Consider the following 20,295-nt stretch of genomic DNA (forward strand, 5'->3'; position numbering starts at 1 on the left):
ACAGTGTGGCCCAGCAAGCAGTCTGCCCACAGTCTGACACCAATACAGGTTACTTTTTATGGAAAAAGAAGGATGACAATAGACAGAACCAAGAACCTCTAAGGTGGAGCCCAGAACTCTGGAGATTCATTCCTGGGCTGGAGTAAGAGCAAATCCTTATCAAAGAACTTCCAACATTTGCCTGGTTGGATCTCAGAATTTCTATGGACCGTGACTCCCTTTTGCCTCTCATTTCTCCCTTTTTGATCACTAGTGCCAATAGTGATTATTCTATGCTTGTTTCCCCATTTTATGTTGGGCATATGAGGGGATAACTTTAGTTCACGGTCTTCATCTCTAGAGGAACAGTATTGAGGAACTACACCCCATATATTATCTATACCTGAAATCTAATTTAAATGTGATTCAGCCTCAGCACTGTTGTGATATTGGATGAGACTTTTAGGAGCCTTGGGAAGGAGATGAGTGTATTTGGCATGTGGGACAATCTTGAACCTTTGGGGGTCTGAGGAGAGACTGCAAAGATGGTCTCAAAAATTGCCCCCAATAATCTCTGCCCGCTGGTATTTATTCACACCCCTGTATAATTTCTTCAGAATGAATAGAGTTGCCTTGTATAATCAGTAAGATACTGCGGACATGACGATGGGTGACCATCAAAATAAGTGTGGAAATGTAATAGAATTTAGCTTTCAGTAAGATGATTGTAAAGCATAAGTCACTGAGGTTTAGATTTGATTCTATGTAAAAACAGAAGTTATGTCACAGAAGGGTGTTCTAAACTTGTAGGCAGTGTGTATCAGAACCACATCTCAGCTCTGCCACTAATTTCTTAACTTTTCTAAATCTTATTTTTCACATCTTAAAATGGGGGCTTTTTCCTACTTTCAGGAATGTTGGGAGGATTAAATTTAAAAACGTATGTGAGAAAGTGTGAGAAACTGTCACGACCTAGACAAATGGTAAATATGTTTGTTGGTATATTTTACTCTCAACAGGGGCTTCTTGCTCGGAGCCCCTGTTGTGGCCCTTTCTGACAGCAGAGGCTGGCGGGAACTCACCGAGGTCGGGGAGAGCTCAGCCTCGGGCTTCAGGAGCAGCACGCTTTGGTCCACCGCCCGGAGGGCACAGAGGGACTGAGGGGAAGCTGCGACTCTCAGGTGGGTGTGTGAGGCCGGAAGACTTCGTGTGGAGCTAAAGCTCAAATCCACCTGTTGGAAATGAGGGAAAAGTCATCCAGCATTTTCCCTACTTCATGCAATCCTGTAGTCACTGACATTTCTTAACTCATCCTTCTACTCAGTTGTATGATTTTGCTTGTTCGTGTCATGTAGGAACGTCTATTCTTATCTTCCTTTCACTGCTGACTATGAAGATTTAATCAATAGCTCAGTCCTATCCTAAGGAGACAACTGAGACATCACATGGGATAGATAGCTGGTTTGATTTTCAAAGACCCATCTTAATCTCTGATTCATGATAAAGTGTCTGTATCTAGAGGTGGGATGACAAAGCTTCTAGGTATTTGAATTTTTCTTTACATTTTTGGAATGTGAATCTTAACATCTTATACAATAAAATCAACACAGAAGAGCACCAAGGATGCAACATTTAATTATGCTTCATGTGGTAGAAAATTTGCTTAATTGAGAAAGTACTGACTACCACATTAATTTGTTGGGAACTCTTGAACAATTCATTTTATTTCCCTGAACTCAATTCTCTCTGGAGTAAAATAGATGGTACCTAGAGAACCATTTATTATTCTTATTTTATGCTAAAGACACTCACCGTGTTGGCTAGACAGTTTTCAATCTCAAACCTCTTAGAATCTCCAATAACTTCTCCATTTGATAAAATAGTAAAGATGAACAATCGTGCAATGGGAGCAATGTCTGACTTCACAGGGAAGGACAGGGAAAAACTGCCTTTCACTGGAGCATGGAAAGAATGAGACAAAATGGTCATGGGTCAGGACATGGTTGCTTGGTGTAAACTAGCTCAAAACTCTGCCTATGCATTCAATGGTTTAGTCTTGTTAACTGTCATCCTGGTTATTTGATGAAATTAATAGGGTGATGTCTCTTCCCAAGACTTTAATTATAGATTAACTTAATGAATGTCCTTCCACGCACTTTAATTTTCCCACTGACAGTATGCCAAAATTAACTTAAATCTCAACAGTTAAAAATTATTCTGCTAATATATATAAGATAAATATCAATCATTATATTTAGATTTCGGACTAGAGATTATTCACAATGTAGAGCTATAAATTGCAAACATAATGATAGTTGTTTACATCTTTCTCAAATATGTATTTTTAAAAAAGCTCTTTAGGCAAAAAAATGTTGTCCATAATAATTGGACTTGCTGAGAGACTATGCAATTCTGGATATTTTCATTGCAGTTTTAGGCTATCATAAGTATCATCAATATATTTCTACCTGAAGGATTAAATTGTATTTATATAACATTTTGGAAGATATGTTAAACTTTTGAAATGTAGCTAAGGGGCCACAAAATGGTTACGAAAGGGCAACAACAGAAGTTCTATTTTCTAAATGGTTCAGTGATGACTTGAATAGAAGACATTCATTTACTAGAATAAAAGTTAGTAACTAACACAACTAAGCATTTAGTTTAATAATAAGAAAGCCTATTGGATATTAGTATACAAAGAGAGGACAGAAAACCTAGTTGCGATTGGTTGCATATTGTTCTTCCTCTCTGCAACCTTTCTGCTCAAGACTCTCAGCTATTAGCTCTCAAATTCTTCCCCAGTAACCTATTCTTCATTATTAGAAAATTGACACAATTAGAGTATACATAGGGCAACAGTCTTTAGACATTATTGAAACTCAAAATAACATAGGACAATGGACAATTAAAACAGTTATTATCTATTCTTGTTTAGACTACAAGTATTTAAAAATTAAGACTAATAGCCTTATTTTATAAACTATTTTATTAAAGCCCTGTGATATACTTCATTAAAAACTGACTATGAAGACTGAGGAATTTTTCCAACTTCGTGTAAGTTTTACTATAGTTTAATATTGGTTACTGTCAAGTGCTTTATGCAGCAAAACTCTAAGTTTGGGAGGAGAGGGGGTTTAAAATACTACTGTTTTAGTGCTGTGGCATTCATATTGTGTCCAATTGAAGGACTCAAACTTTAACTCAGATCTCTAATAGGAAATAAGCTCCATCTAAAAGGAGAGAAATTTAAGCCATTCTATTGCTGTGTTTTGAGCTAAACACAGAAGGTAGAGTAGATTGACATATCACAAAAAAAGAAAGAGAAATTATGGTAGTTTTTTTTTTTGCAGAAAATATTGGAAATACACTAAGTCTTTTAATAATGAAATTTGTGAGTGCTTTGCTATTTAAAATCTGAATTTCAAACAGACTCAGAAATTGTTCTGAAATTAGTAATTTGAGTCTTGAAGTTAATTAAAAATCTGAACAGAATAGAGTAGGAATAATGTGAGCAAACTAACCTTGAGCCATAAAAAATTTGAATTCACACAAATTGTGAACAGAGTCTGTTCTCATATAGTTAAGGATTTTTAATTCTTTAGATGAGAGAAAATTGGTAATTAATAACTTAATTAAAAGGTGTAAACATTTAAAAAATAAATAATCCTGATTCAATTATTCTAGACTGAAATAAACAAAATTACACCAATTGTTAGCTCGATTATTTTCAATAAGTTTTTGTGATATATTTATCAAGTATATAATTAAAGTAGTTTTCCTGATGTTACTATATGAGATTTCCAGGCAGATAGGCTCTTCTTGTTATGAATAAAACTTAAATTAAAATATCAGAAAAGAATATATCAAAGGAATGAATGTTTTAACGTACCTGTTTCTATGCGTGTGTTACATGCTGCATTATTACAAGAAAATAGAAAAATGGGTGACAAGGTAGAACAATGCACACAATAAGGTCGTTCTCCATTTCTAACTATACTCACACTAATATTGAGGAGAATGATGTACAAACTGTCAGCACTTATTAAGGTTTAATTGAAACAATTAATTATTGAGAGTGCTGATGAATAACTTGGTTTTAAATTGAGACAAATTCTTCCAATATCACTTCAATATTGGACAATGAAAAACAACTGATATTTTATTTTTCCAACTTGAATTAAAAAATGCCAAAGAAATATGGAGAGTCTCTTTAATTTTCCTTTGCATCCTCCTCCTTATTTTCAAGGGATAACGGAAATAATTTCACCATTTGTGAGCTGCCACTAAGGTGCAAGGGTGGATGTGTTAGGGAAGGAATGGAGGACAGATGTGAAGGATACTCACAGTCTCCTGGCTCTACAGGCACAGCCTGGCTTCCTGATCTGATGATGCCTCCCTTAGCCATGATCTATAAGGAAAAATCACCAAAAAGGAAACTTTCTTTAGCTTGACACCATTTTCAACAGCTTATCCCCCATACGACCAGCTTTTGTTATTGAGTCTTTGTTAGAAAGAATCAACCTCTTGGAAAGTCAAAGCCTCAAGGGGAACATGGATAAATGGTGGTGCTCAGGTAATTTTGAAATTCTGGACTCTGTCAACCATTGTTGTCCTCTGATAAGCTCCAAATATGTTCTGTGGCTTTATCCTTACCAGGTAATAGAAAATGAGCTCTTTTAGGTCCCCTATGGTCTTTCCATTCAATATATAGTATGCCTTGATGGTCTGTGTTTGGCCACAGGGCAGGAGACCAGCCACAGGTTCCAGTTGCACATAATTCTCACTTGAGGAGAAAATGTGACTTGCAATGAGCTGAGCTTCCCTGTGTTCTTCTCGTACAAAGGCATAGTTAAAACAGAAGTTAGGCTGCTCATGGTAGGCCTGATAAAACAAACGAAAAGAAAGATACAATGCCGGCTTTAAATTCTTCACTTTAATTTCCCAATAAAATGAATAGATAAAAATGTTGTGTCTCAATCTGAAATACTCCTCTGGTCCCCTCGCCCCTGTTGATCTCCAAATAAACAATTGTCAACCTCCCTACGTTTCACAAATGAAAAGGAAATCATTCACAAATTTATGTCCTTTGCTTAGATTCCGCTAACTCATCACTGCTTTGACTTTTTTTCCCCCTGATGCTCAGAACCAGAGGAACAATATTGTCCCACTGAGAATGATAAATGAGCTGAACAAGTGGAAATGGGAATCTTCAAATATCAGAAGATGTTTGTAATTTGGCTTAATCAAATGATGTAGTATGTTATTGCCTTATGGGTCTCAAAAGTTTAAATAATTCCTCCACGATAAGACAACACTATGTGTCTATCACTATTGTGAATGCTAGCATTGATCTTCTCAGGCCTTTGTAGTTACTGGACTTCTAATACAGATACTTTTTAGCAGAAAAATGCAATGATTGCTCCTTGGCTCTTTCCTGGAGTACTTATATTTTTACCTAAATTTATTAGGCATATTTTGTGCATTCTTCTATTTGCTTTCATAATAATGTTTCTATTGAAAAAAATTATTGCACTTAAACATGCCATAATAATGATTTACTGGTCTGTTAACTCCATGAATATAGGAACTTTTCAAGTGTAGGGACACTGTTTATTCATCTTCTCATTCCTAGGTATATATCATATGGAAAACATCAAAGCATCGTTGCATATTTTTATATTGAATTAACATGAACATTGAGAAATGGAAGTAATTTTTTGCTATTTATCTAAGCTGGAACCAATAAATTGTAGGCTTTTGTCACTTCTTTCCTTCAGGTCTGAAACTTTCATAGCCTGTAGAAATCTTTTGTTCACTGTCATTAGGTGTCTGAGGTCTGAGTTAGTGTGTGTGGCTCTGCCCACTTAACAAAATATCTAAAAGGACATGGAAAAAGGCAACATAAAACAAATTACATGAATTGGTTACCAAGAGAAGCAACTGATATTATTCAGGATCAAAATCAAATGAGAATAATGGTTTTGCTTAATAACATAAACTTTTAAAGATATTGCTAGGGAAATGATCAGGAACTTGTACAGTACTTCTTCTAATGCCTTTATCATTTTTCATGAAATTCTATTATTCCCTAATTTATAACCCCTAAGTAGGGCAATTTCATACTCCTCTTTCTTAAATGCAGTCTGTGTATTTCTTTGCTCTTGAATCACTATTTCTAAGGTTTCTCTTTGTCCTCAGGGATTGGTTTTGTAGTACTTACACTGACAGTTAGTTTGTTAGCCATGGCATTGGTGGTATTGATTGAAAACCATACAAGACCCTGCTCATTGGTAGTTGTGTTGTAATGATAGTTGGCTTCATTGGCAGAGATGAAGATGAGTTTATTGGGAATGGGGACTCCTTTTCCATCCACCAAGAGCACCTAAAAACAAAAAAGCTCTTGATAAATTATGGGAATAATACTCAGAGAGGGTAAATCCTATGGGAGAAAGCTCCTGTGCTGCCATGCTGGAACAAAACCTTCCGTAACTGTTTCCTTCCAGGGAAACCCTGAAGTATTTCCATTAAGACCAGGGAGTTTTGTACTACCTGCAGTGTGAGTGCTACATAATGTGCACCTATAATCAAAACAGCAGAACTGATCTTAAACTAGATGCTTTTCCTTTTCCCCTAAGAGACTGGGAAGCGTGACTTTATATTCTGCTCTACTACTATCTGAACAATCTTAGGCAAGTTACTTAACTTCTCTGTGCTTTACTTTTCCTCATTTGTAAAATGGGGATAATAATGTGACTCCTTTACAGGGTAATATTGAAGATTAAATAAGCTAATCCATGTAAAATAGCTTAGAACTATGTGGCACATGGTAACTGCTCCTGTAAGTGTCAGTAAAAATAGTATTATTATTGTCCTATGGAATAAACCACACAAGAAAATCCATATTAGAATGTTTCTTTTTGAGAAAATGTAATAATTATAAAACTGATAAAATTAACTATTAATATGAATAAAATAAAGATTTTTATTTATTTTATTATTTTAAAACATATACCTTCAACTTGGAAACAGTAAAATAGTAATAACCGTGAAATCCACACTATTATAACACCTCTGCTTAAAATTAAAAACACAAATTCACTTATTTTTAAATAGAATAAGAGATATAAAGAAGGATCGTGGCAGCTATAAACTGGGAGACAATTGTGAGAAATTCTCTTAAAATTCCGATGCTGAGTCAACAATGGCAGACATATTTACTTATTCTAAAACTAGAGTGAGGGGGAAGCAAATGTAGCTCAAGTGATTGGGCTCCTGTCTACCATATGAGAGGTCCAGGGTTTGATTCGTGGAGCATCCTGGTGAAGGCAAGCTGGCCCATGCAGCAAGCTAGCCCAAGTGGAGAGCTGGCACAGCAAGATGATTCAACAGAAAGAGACACAGAGGAGAGACAATAAGAGATGCAGCAGACCAGGAAACTGAGGTGGCACGAGAGATTGAGCACCTCACTCCCACTCTGGACGGTCCCAGGATTGGTTTCCAGTGCTGTCTAAAGAGAAGACAAGCAGACACAGAAGAACACACAGCAAATGGGCACAGAGAACAGACAACGGGGTGGCAGGGGAGGACAGAAATAAATAAATCTTAAAAAAAAAACTAGAGTTGAGGGGAGGTTTGACATAATAACTAAGTCATATTATTTTAAGTATTTTTATTAGCTAAATATGCAAAAAAGAAATAGTGTCTCTGTTTCTCTTAATATTAGGTATGTGGTTGTACATTTTAACAGTGACATTTATAAGAGAAATTATCCAGTTTTTCTTGGTTTCATGGATTTTGGTCCAATTGATTAATTGATTACTCTAACCAGGAACAGGCTACATCATTTTTTTTCCTGGACTACTGGGATACCACTGGACACATTATTTACCTGTGAATTGCAGTTTACTCTACCTGTCCAAAAAAGGGGATTCCTCGTCTGAAGTGTGAATTCACTTCCACAAATGAGAGCTTGGTTACGATGTTTGTGATTTCACTGGTTGCATTTCCAGTTATTTCCAGGTCTGAAAAATACATAGAAAAGAGTAAGTACTCTTGGAAGTTATCTTAGTCCTAAAATTTCTTTTTCATCACCCCCTTTATGACACTTATTTTGTTATGGGGAGCAAATCTATGTTTATTGTTTTATCTCCCTTATTCATTTAATATTCAAACCTGTTCCCTCTTCTTTGATCTTGGCTTCCACATTAAGTTTCATTTCATAACCGGTATATTTAATCTGGAACAGTGCTGTTTTCACTTGCTGGTTGATGCAGCCATTGCTGTCTAGCTGAGAATACAAAAAAATAAAAATAAAAATAAAAGTAAATGTCACACTGACGTTAAGACCAATAGTCCCTAAATCTACTACTTTCTTTTTGAAGCCAAGCAACTTCATTGTATTAAACATGTTAATCGACCTTCAGAAATTTAATATTAGTTCATATCTGCTTTGTAATCAATAAGGTTAGTCATCAAAATGAGAATTCTTTTGACTAAGAAAAAAATTCCTTTTTTGGTGAGTGGGTGGGGGATTTTTTGGACAAGCTGGCCCTGACATCCCCTTTCTAGTAAGTAAAATGGAGACAGTCAGTGGTTTCCAACCAGGATAGCCCCTCAGATAGAACACTGCGCACTAACTTGTTGACTGAATTCCTCACAGATCTCTTGTTCGTGGCAATGAAGAAGGAGAAGTAATTTTCTGCATATCCTCACAGTTCCAAATCCTGGGACAGGTTTCCCATAGGTATATCTGTCACAGGAGAAATAAAACAAGAGCTGAGAGAGGGAATCCACATTTCCCACTACCAACCTACAACACAACAGGTACTCTCTGAAGTTCCCTGTACATTTTGAGCTCGTCCTATATAGAAACATCTGGAAAATGTCTAACCAAAAGCAGTACCCATTAAAACCATTAAAACTTTACTGCATTGTGCCACCAAATATCCTGTAGTGTTTTTTTATTTCTTCCTTTTAGCCTATTCATTCTTTTTTATTTTATTGTTATAAAATTAAAACTTGTTATTTATACCAAATGAGCAAATGATAAATAGAATGAAAAATAAGCAAGCAGATCCAACACAATTATACCAAACATATGAAAACAAAACAAAACAAAACAAAACAAAACAAAACACCAAGACCCTAAGAATACCACTGGTCATATCCAAAAACAGCTAATTTATTTGAGTGTATGATGGCAAGTCCAGGTGTGAGTATGTGTGTGTGCATATGTATATATCCTCTACACTTCTATTCGTTCATTTTCTGTTTCTAAAAGAACATGGGGACATTACTTTATTTCCCCATTGTAAATGCCTCCAAAATCACTTCACATAAAAAAAATGAAATAAAATCAAAACAACTTGTTCTGAAACTCCTATCCAGGAGATGGATATCTATCTGCACTAGGATGTCAATAAGTGAGACAGATATTCCCTTGGCCGTTATTCTGAGATAGAATTGGGGCAGAGGACAGGTGCTTTGATAGTTCAAGCATATATTAATAGTAAATACTCAGGTTGGCATATTTCTTTGCTCTGCATTTTCCCTTTACTATTGCAGGATTGTTGGAAATCCTCAAGGTTTAAAGGAACTATAAGAGTTATTTATAATCAAAAAAGATTAAAGAGAAAGGGAACCTTGTACATCTTGTCCACCTCCTCAATTTACTGTGCAAAATAGGGGGCTCAGAGAAACAGTGTCATGCCCTAGTGAAACTGAGTTACTGGTAGGAGATTCATACTTATGACTGCTAATTTTGGGTCCAGCATTCTTTATAATCATAATATTAGTCACTGGATAATACATAATAAGTTTTAAGTCACTTCTATAAAGTCTAAATTTTGTCCTTTTAGCCATTAATTGGTGTTTCTCCTGTGAGCTTTTGGCTTCCCTGGCACATTTTTGGTCAATCCTGTTAGCCCATCCCTCCTTTCTCCTCTATGAGAGGATTACTATTTATGTAATGGTAGACACATGGAGACAAGAAGAAAGTGAAATTGGTTGGAGTAGAAAATTCTGGAGATGGGATCATTCCAGGTTATTAAACAACTTGTTCTGTCACTGCACTATGTGAATTCGTGCAAAAGCCCCAAAGTGTCCTCTTAAAATTGAGTAGAAGAGAAATTAAAAATAATTAACTCAATATACCATGAGGAAACAAGGTGGTAAATCCAGCAAGTGGGATATTTATAAGCCAACTGACCTGCTCATCAAAAAGTGAATGTCATGGGAAAAAAGGAGATTATAGATGTAAAAAAATGATATTTGTAGTTCTCTGTGAACTGTTTTAAATACTCCGGAAAAAAATAACTGGGATGGAGGGATGAAAATGGAACAAACATGGAAAAATTTCATAATTTTTTGAAATTGGATGATAGGTACATGAAATTTCACTTAATTTTTCTGTCAACTTTTGAATTCATTGAAAATTTCCATTGCAGAGACTTGAGAGGAAAGGGTTCTTATAAGTTATAATAGTCAAATGCTCTATAATCCATTTTTAAAATTGAGGATACTTGACTGCAGATTCGATATTGTTATTAGTAAGGTACTTTTAATTGTGTTAAGTGTGATAGTTGTATTGTGATTATGAAGGAAAATATCTATAATATTATTTATATTTTGTGGGTACTTATTACTGCATCTAGAAGAAAATGGCAAGATCACTATAATTTATCTTAATATGTTAAAATAAAACAATGATAATGCAAATATGGAAAGATGTTAATAATTATTAATCATGATGATGGCTGTCTCTACTCTTAAATATTTGAAATTTTAATAATTTTCAGAAAAAGGTGTCATTGGAATAATATTACAATGTGCTAAGGAAACATAAATTTATAACTCTGTACCTGGCTAAGTAATTACTCCAAATTGAGACCATATAAGAAACTTCAGACAAATATAAAAATTTAACTCACACACCGCATACTGATATGTTCACTATTTCATCCAGGATAGTGATTATCTTTGGCACCTGAAGTTTGACTTCAAACTTGGGCAGTACTGTTGATAGAGATAATGGAAATAAGGGAGGCTGGTATACATTGGATGGAAATACAAATATTCAACATGCCTATAATTTTTCCCAAGATGATGCCTTAAAAAGTTAGATGCATTTCTCAATGAACTGACTTTAAGATGATAAGGTTTAATAGTTCATGCAGAATCTGACCACATCAGATCTCAAATGGCACTAACAAATGATAACGGTTCCCCTGAAATAAGAATTTAGACACTTGGCAAAGTATAATTTACTGTTGAGAATCGCCAAGCTCATATTAGCTTCTGTGTTCACCTAAGCTTGACGACATTAGGACAGGATATAGCTGACTCGATTCTAGGTTTAACATACCCTTGGGAAATTCAAAGGATCTGAATGAGCTCACATGGTAGGGGCCAAAAGATTCACATTCCACAATCCATACCGAATTCCTTCACGGTGAAGGGGTGCTCTATTGTTCTACCCGATTCCTTCTGTACTACGACCTTGTAGGAACCCTGCATGGATTCTGATGAGAGAGAGACAGCTAACTGCTTGAGGCCACTCTCTAACTTCAGATTCTGCCATTGTGCAATTCGATTTCTTCTTGGGTTCTAGAGATAAACATGAAACATGGGAAGAACTTATTTATTCATGATAGTCCTGAGCATCACGAATGATTTAGGGGTTAATAACTGGCATTGCCTTCAGAAAAGGGAAATACAGAACGAAGATGAAAAAACAATAAACCTGACATCTGGGAGTGAGAAGAAATTAGATCTGGAAGTTTCATATGGTAGTTCATCTGTCTTGAATATTATCAAAACTTCCTACTTCCTAAATGCATTTGTTCCCTTATTAAGATGCTCTCTCTGATGCTTACCTCAATGTATACCAGTGTAATCTAGATAAAAAGGAAAGAAGAAATGTGATTAGAATTTCATCAAAAGTTCCAATTTCAGGCTTGTGATCAAGCAACTTATTAAAGAAGAAGAATATTTATAGTAAGATACAGTGTCTATAACACTGATAGTAAAATATAGCAATATTCAACATGAAACTTCACAAAACTGGAACTTATCTGCTAAGGGAAACTGGTAAATTGTTGTAATAAGAGAATAAATAATATATCTTGGCAATTATTATGGATTGCTATTTCTCAGATAAATATGACTTATTGAGAATATTAGTTTTATTTAATTATCTATGAACATTTATTAATATTATTGGTTAATTTTTATTAATATCTACCAAGAATATAATTTTGTTACATAAATCTTCCTAGTCAAGAATATGACTATGCTGTTCACTTACATATATTGTCATTATGATTTAGATCCAGAGAGGAAGAAAATTCTCAGTATGCCTTGATTACAAGTAAATAAAGAATATTTCTTCTAGTTTCAATAATGTTTAATATCTGCCATTCAAAAGTAGTTTGTTCCTTTACCTTAATATTGAAAGCAATATTAGCCTAAACGAATCCATTATGCCTATATTCTATAATATATAAAATTATACTAATATATATATATATAATCAGAAGGGGAAAATGTCTTTGGTGCTTTATTTAATCATAAACTCCTTCAGAATATGGCTAGTACCTAACTTTTTTCTTGTGCCTCTTCATTATTCTGAGCACAGTGTGTTTGGAGCAGTAAATGTAGCTGACTGTTGGCCTATGCTGAGACTGGAGGGATCCTGGCTTTTGGTGCCAGGTTCCAAAAGGGATGCCTTTCATTTGCTTTTTCTTGACTTCTCCACCCCACCTTATGTGGGTATTCCCTCACCCCAACTACCTTCCAAACCATAGATATTGGGATGCTTACCAGTTCATTTAGGGGGTGAAAATTTTCATCCACAGAGACAATGCGAAACTTGACTAAAAAAGAAATTTTTATAAGATTCTGACATGATAAAGCAGATTATTTGGGTAACAAGAGAGGAGACTAAGGGATCGGGATAATGGCAACTTTGGCTGGAGACCTGCTGAGGAGGTGGTCCCCTTCTCAGTGTTTGCCTCCGCCAGAAAAATGTCCATACATACCTGTTTGTTCTGGTTTGTAGATAGGTTTGTCTGTCAGGACAAAGACCAGACTTTGAGCATTCTTTACCAGCACTGTGGTCCTCTTCCTGAACTCTTGAGTTGGTCCCTTTATCTGGACAGTGAGGGATGTTACCTCTGAAGGCAGTGAGGTCCTTGGGAGCTAAGAAACAGAGATATCCCTGAGGAACTGCACATTCTTTTCTCCCTCTGAATCCTCATCCACTATTACTTACTGTTTCTCCTTCAGTCTCCCAAGGAGCTAAGGAGGTATGACTATTTCCCCAGATATAAGAGTAAAGATATTAATATAAAGTAGAAGGGAAATAAATCAGTAAGAGCCACCACAATTGGAAGCCTAATCTCCATATAGCTCACCTTGAGCTGTTGTTATTAAATGAGCAGATGTTATATTCTGAAGGGATGAAGAGAAGCATCTTTGAAAAAATATGGGAGAATATAGGAGCTGAGTATTTCAAGCTGGCCAATCTCAAAGATGCACTGGATGTTTGCTTAAATTTTCCCATTCATAGGACATGATATTCCATAAGAATAAAGCCCTGCTGTTGGCTTTCCCATCATAAAATTCTCATATAATCTATTTTTCAGGCATCGTCCAATCCTGCCCTTAATGATGTGGCTGCATATCAAAGCTATAACATTCCTCAGACTATCTAAGACTATTTCTGTGGACTTTTTAAAAAATTGTTTTTATTTTATTTTTTAGAATACATGTTAATTTATTTATTTTTCTTTTAAATGTTACATTAAAAAAATATGAGGTCTCCATATACGCCCCACCCCCACTACCCCACTTCTCCCACATCAATTACGTCTTCCATCATCGTAGCACATTCACTGCACCTGGTGAATACATTTTGGAGACTGCTGCACCACATGAACAGTGGTCTACATTGTAGTCTACACTCTCCCCCAGTCCACCCAGTGGGTCATAGCAGGACTCACAATGTTTCTGTGGACTTTAAATGAGGCATTAAATTGAACTATGGCATATATCAGAATATTCCTCCCCTACCCTGGTAGAAAACTTTAATTTGTTCCTTAGTAGATGAAAACTCCTTCTGTTTAGTCCTTTCTACCTTCTGAAATTCCTTCCTTAGGATTGAACACCAGATCCCCCTAATCATGACCAATAGAATGCAATATAATATAGCAAACAGAGATAGGCAGCTAGTACTCACAGTGAAGGAGACGCAATGGAATAGGTCCTTCTCAGCCACCAGGTCAGTGAAGAGGCTTTGGCTTCCCCTGATGGACTCCAAGGAAGCACTTACAGTCACTGTCTCATTCAGGTGGCTCAGAAGGAGGCAGCCTTTCTGGGGGGTCTCAGTGTAGAGCAGGGAGGGGACCAGCACCATATACTGCCTGGGAAGTGAAGAAAGCTAGATCTGAGAAAAATCAAGGATAGCAAACATTTTCATCCATAAACGTGTTCTTCTTACCTATCTGTAGCTATTACTACAGTCAGTACTATACTATGAGTCAATGGACTGAGAGCAATGAGATCAAGTTTCTACAACTGATTGGCATAAAAATTATATCTTTTCACTCACTGGTAGTGTCTCAGCCACCCAATCTTTCTATTGGAGGTTGGCTTCAAAAATGGTATTATTTTATAGATATTCCTTGCTTTAAAGAGCCTTAATATATGAACTCCTGAATACATATCCATAGATGTACATATATGTATAATAAATTGTGGGTGTATTTGACTTACATCCAAATTTGTATAAAGCATCAGTGGTACATTTGTACCATGTCTGGATTTATACAAATTCAAGTGAAAGAACTTCAGTGAAGATAGATCCACTACACAAAATAATAAATATGTATATTGCAAAATAATTTTCCTAATAACAGGAAGAGTTAAAAAAGAATCCTCTGTTTCCCTTAAGTTACTCAGATACAGCTTAGCCAAAATACTTTTTAAAAAAGAATAAGGCCAGTAACAAGAATTTACTAAGAAATAAGAAAAAGAGATAGTCTACATTCAAGGTGTGGGTGCAGGCCAGCTACAGAGTGAGATGCCAAAATTCATACTTTTTCATCAGGTTTTTGTTTTGCTCGATAATTTCCACACATACATCTGACACAGCAGACAAACACGCACTGGATTTCATTACCATTTTCCTTCATTCCCACATTGTTTAAGCAATGAATATTTGTACAGTAAAGTCAATCCATCCATATTTTAATCTATGTTCATAAATATACGTTCATGTTAATTTTTATTTAAAAAAAGGAACTCATACAGAATGTATTTTTTGCCAAGTCCTTTTCTTTCCATTTAAATTCTTGAGTGCCTTTAACTATTCAGAGGCAAGGCAATTCTTGGTTTGAGCTTCACTTCCTTGTCTTAACTTCAGTGATGAGTTTCCTTTCCCTATAATATCCCTACCTTCCAGACTTGGCTATTATAATCCTATCCAAGCTTCAAAAATCATCCCAAATGACTCCTCTGCCACAAATCTTTTCTGAAGCACTCAACTCAATATAATCTCTCTACACTCTGAACCCCTGTGGACTAAAAGATAAATGGATATTTCCTGAGTATCTGCTACGCGTCAAGCATTGTGTTAACTAGTCTCTACATTAAGTCATTTAATCTGCCCAGCAATCCTGTAAGGTATATATACATTATACTCTTCATGTTCATGAGCACTAAAACATGAGATCCTTGTCAATTCCCAAATTTGAATATATCAGTAGGATAAAGCCCCCACCCTCTCTCCAAAGCAGTATAGCACACCTAAAACTGTGAATCCTGAAAGCTTTAATGACTCAAAGCCTGCAGGTTTGAACTGTTTATAGCTTTAATTTGCAAATAAGAACTGCTGTTTTCTTATATTGCTTTACTATGCTTTCCTTCTATCACCAACATGAACTTTTACGTGTAATAAAACAGGCAACTTGATACAAGAAACACAATTTTCTTCTTCACAAAGTTAATAGGTATAGAACTAGGCATGGAGAAGAACCAAAACAGTTGAGCTGAGGAATCTGGAAGTAAAGTTCTGTTCTCTCCTCCAAGTGGTCTGCTCCAACATGTTGGTCTTACTGTATGTGTTTTAAACTGTCAGCAACAATATAAATTAAAATCACAGGGTTTTAGTTGCATGAATGTCAGGGTTTACTTTTAAAGCAGAAAGGCTGAGTAGATAAGTTACTATTTTCATCTAGTTGGTATCTCTGACCTAAACTCTTTCTGGCATTTGGATGTTTCTAATCTTCTGAACATCTGTGATAAATATGATTATATTGGGAAGTGGACTTGGCCCAGTGGTTAGGGCATCTGTCTACCACATGGGAGGGCAGCGGTTCAAATCCCGGGCCTCCTTGACCCGTGTGGAGCTGGCCCATGTGCATCATTGCATGCAAGGAGTGCCGTGCCACGAGGGGTGTCCCCGCGTAGGGGAGCCCCACGTGCAAGGAGTGCGCCCCATAAGGAGAGCCACCCAGCGCGAAAGAAAGTGCAGCCTGCCCAGGAATGGCGCCACACACACAGAGAGTTGACACAACATGATGACGCAACAAAAAGAAACACAGAATCCCATGATGCTGACAACAACAAGCAGACAAAGAAGAGCATGCAGCAAATGGACACAGAGAATAGACAACTAGGGCGGGTGGGCAGGCGGGGGGTGCAAGGGGAAATAAATAAATAAATAAATCTTAAAAAAAATATATGATTATATTTTAACACCCTCAGTTATATGTTTTTCCTCTAGTTCCTTGTTCTTAATAGGAAAGAAAGCATTGGTATATTGTAATTTATTCAATATAATGTTTTAATTCTTCTTATTAATTATAAGAGTAATTGATATAATAATTAAAATTTAATTCAACATATATTTGATATTTCAAGCAACTATCATACAAAGGTTTTGGTTAGTATGCATTTAAAAGATAATGAAGTTGAAACCCATCCAGACTGAGTAATTTGCCCAAGATCTCACATGTCAGGAGCAACTGAAATGTTTTAATATATTACTCAATCATGGATGTTTGTATTTTAAATATTTGCCTTTGTAGCAGGGATTAAATGTTGCAAGTATTAAGCTGATCCCTTTTAACTGCATCCTTTTCATCACATTCCCCTACAACCTCCACCTCTCTGAGGCTCTCTGAACCAGTGTGGGGAGATCTGGGCCTCTTTGGGCAAGAATTCTCATTTATCACATCAAGAGCTAATTCTGGAGGGAAAAGATAAGTTTTTCTCATAGGGTGAAGAAGATACCCCTTCTGTTGATTATAACTAGGCTCTATGGCTTATTGTTCTATGTAAAATGGTGAATATGATATAGATCATGGTTTTCAATGGGCAGGAGTTTCCTATAGTGCGTAGGTCTGACTGCCTGTGAAAATAAAGACTGCTTAATGCCCCAAGTCCCAATAAATGCCTCTTGCTCATCCTTTCATCCTGAACTCAGAAAACTAAAGAGCCTCCACATATTTCCACATACTTTCTAGGTGGTATGTGTGTGTGGGGGCTACCACCCAAAGTTATGGATGAAATAGAGGAATGGGGAGGGAGAAATGCACCCCTACTTGTTACTGGGAGATTGTGGAAGGAAGAAGTCTGAGAAAGGTAAGTAAATGAGTTGGTCAGAGTCCTGACTTCTGCTTCCTGTACTTTGGCCTGGAAAGGGCCAAGGATGTTATATGAGTAAAGGAAACACACATAGCAGGGGGTCCTCTTACCCCTCTTCCCATTTGGGACTCTAGAGCTGCCCTGATTCAATCTGAAAAGTTGTTACATCAGAGTAATCTAGAAGTGCAGTGTGGGTTGGCAAAGTTTAACCTCCCCAGCATACCTCAGTGCCCCTGTGGTGTCATTGGACCCAAGTGTTCCCATAGCTCAGCAGAAGGAATGTAAAGGCAAGTAGGTTGAGGCCGGGGACCTCAAATAGGCCTGAACTGCAAAAGGGCAACCCTGCAGCAGAAGCTGTTAGAGAAACAGTCACAGATTTGGATGAAGAATGCATAGAAAGTTGGGAGTTCCATAGGACAAGAAACAGCTGAGGTGGCACGGCAGTCAGCCAGAGATTTCTGGATCTTGACCAAGCTGCGAGAAACCAGTCAGCTAATGACTCCAGTAATGCATGTTAGCAGGCAAGGAGAAGCCAGATGGAGAGAGGTCAAGGAAGACAGAGAACTCAGAGCCCGAGGATTCAGACCCTTACCCTCTACCAGGAAGTAAAGGAGACAAAGCTCCTTCAGACACTATCTTGAAGAGGAAATGTGCAGGGGTGTAAGATAAGCTTTTCACTTACTGGATCTCAACAATTTTGCACATGGATAGGGTTAAAATGATTTTTTTCCTCCACCAACCAGTTAGTAGGTCTCTTGATGAAGACCTAACAAGTAACTGAAAAATAAAGGAGCTATATATTTTTCTGCACATCTGAACTACAATGTGACTTAAATTGGATCTAACTATTCACTTTAAATGTTTTTGTAAGTCAATGCCCTCAATCCAAAAAGAACAGTTCTTGGAAGGTGGAATCGGAGGTTTTGGTGTCTAAAGAAATCATGTTTCCTAGTGACTCCTTATTTTATTTATGAAACAGAAGAAAATGGATTAACAATAATCATCTGTTATGATGGGAAGATATCTTAATGAATGGAAAGGTAGCTCTTAATAGAAAAGGCACAGGAAAGATGTTAAGGGAGAAACAAATACAGAAAGGACACTTGGAGATAGGACTTTGAGTGGAACTTACGGTTCAGCAGAGTCTGAGGCATTGGCAGGAAACAGGACAAGGAGAAGTAGCATGAAGCGTGATTGAGGGAGTCTGTTTTCCCCCATAGTGAGGGACAAATCTCAGAGAATGTGTTGGTGCCCAACTCCCTGCTCTCAGCTTGGTCCCTGTGACGTCCCAAATTTATTAGACTTTATGCAGCCGCTGTTTGCAAATAAGCCCCACCCCATGGCCACTGAATAGAGGTCAAAGCTGAGCACAGATTCTCTAAAAGGGTCATTGCTCTCAGTGATTGCTTCATTACCCTCAAGGCTAAATTATGATGGGCTCTGAGTCCTTTCTGAAGTATAAAATTCATATGCAAGTTAAAATGAACTTTAACTTTGACAGTAAAGACCTTGATGAAGGACTTTCAAGTCACCTTTCTCCAACTCCTTAAATTGCTGCCTTCAAAAGCCTTATAAGCAGATATCAAAGGAAGCTATATTTGAAGGCCATGGGACACATCGTGGTGCCAGTAATTCATTCGATACAGATTCATTCCTGGGTTTGAATGAAATAGAACTTTAGGGGGATTTTTGGCTATGGATTGAGAACCTATTCCTGGGAGAAGGCAATTCAAAAGAGGTGTCTGTGGTGGGGGATAGGGAAAAATGAAAGGGACATTAAAAAAATGGTTATCAAAGGTCCCTTTGCCTATTTCACAGCACTGATCTGGTCATCTAATTTCTTTTGTCTTTCCTTGTCACTGTGTGGACGTGCTAAAGTTTAAGTCACTTAAATGATGTAATTCACATTATTCAAGAAATATTTTCTTGAGATTTTACCATGTTTTATTTTTTAATTAAAGAAAAATATACCTTTTAAAAAAGATACTTAGATTACATAAATGTTACATAAAAAATATAGGGGATTACAATATGCCCTGCTCCCAACCCCTCCCACATTTTCCCACATTAACAACATGTTCCATTATTGTGGTACATTTGTTTCATTTGATGAACACATTTTGGAGTATTGCCACCAAGCGTGGATTATAGTTTACAACAAGATATATAATGGCTTGTATCTGTCATCGGAATGTTATTGAGGACAATTCCCAAGTTCCAAAAATATGCCCATATTACATGTGTTTTTCTCTCTCCCTCCCCGCAGAACCTCAAGTGATAAAAGTTCTTCCATTACTAGAATCACAATATGTGTATAGTAGAATACCAATAAGTCTACTCTAGCCCATCATTCAAACCCCAATCCTGAGAATTCTGGGATGGTGATACCCACTGCACCTCTACTTGAGAGGGGGCTTAGATCCCATGGGGCAAGTGGATGTGACTATCTTGCTTGCAGCTGCAGACTCTCTCTGTTCCTTGAGATGGGTATTGTCCTGGGTGAGTCCAATGAACTGGGGAGTAGGTTTTGTGACTCTGCTGGGATTTAGGACCCAGCTGGCACACGGACAGCCCAAAGATTTAAGTCTCTTGGACATAAACCTATCAACTCTAGCACTAACTATAGGTTCAAATAGAAGGGGCAGAAGAGCCATGTGTAGGGAAACT

General features: G+C 36.8%; 1 protein-coding gene across 1 annotated transcript in view; it reads right to left on the minus strand.

Annotated features, from left to right (window-relative positions):
- LOC101438219 (PZP alpha-2-macroglobulin like) overlaps nt 1-18,910 on the minus strand; it is a 41,778-nt gene extending 22,868 nt beyond the window's left edge. The window contains exons 1-15 of the mRNA XM_004451386.3: nt 18,761-18,910; nt 14,219-14,402; nt 13,020-13,179; nt 12,802-12,854; nt 11,856-11,876; nt 11,418-11,586; nt 10,911-10,995; nt 8,620-8,731; nt 8,155-8,269; nt 7,894-8,003; nt 6,203-6,364; nt 4,636-4,863; nt 4,327-4,390; nt 1,792-1,934; nt 1,062-1,211 (exon numbers count right to left, since the gene is read on the minus strand). Coding sequence (XP_004451443.2) covers nt 1,062-1,211; nt 1,792-1,934; nt 4,327-4,390; nt 4,636-4,863; nt 6,203-6,364; nt 7,894-8,003; nt 8,155-8,269; nt 8,620-8,731; nt 10,911-10,995; nt 11,418-11,586; nt 11,856-11,876; nt 12,802-12,854; nt 13,020-13,179; nt 14,219-14,402; nt 18,761-18,846 — 1,842 coding nt within the window. The 5' untranslated portion in view covers nt 18,847-18,910. The remainder of the gene's footprint in view (nt 1-1,061; nt 1,212-1,791; nt 1,935-4,326; nt 4,391-4,635; nt 4,864-6,202; nt 6,365-7,893; nt 8,004-8,154; nt 8,270-8,619; nt 8,732-10,910; nt 10,996-11,417; nt 11,587-11,855; nt 11,877-12,801; nt 12,855-13,019; nt 13,180-14,218; nt 14,403-18,760) is intronic.
- Nucleotides 18,911-20,295: the final 1,385 nt, after the last annotated feature.

The sequence above is a fragment of the Dasypus novemcinctus genome, chromosome 20, assembly GCF_030445035.2.
Source record: "Dasypus novemcinctus isolate mDasNov1 chromosome 20, mDasNov1.1.hap2, whole genome shotgun sequence".
Taxonomy (NCBI): domain Eukaryota; kingdom Metazoa; phylum Chordata; class Mammalia; order Cingulata; family Dasypodidae; genus Dasypus; species Dasypus novemcinctus.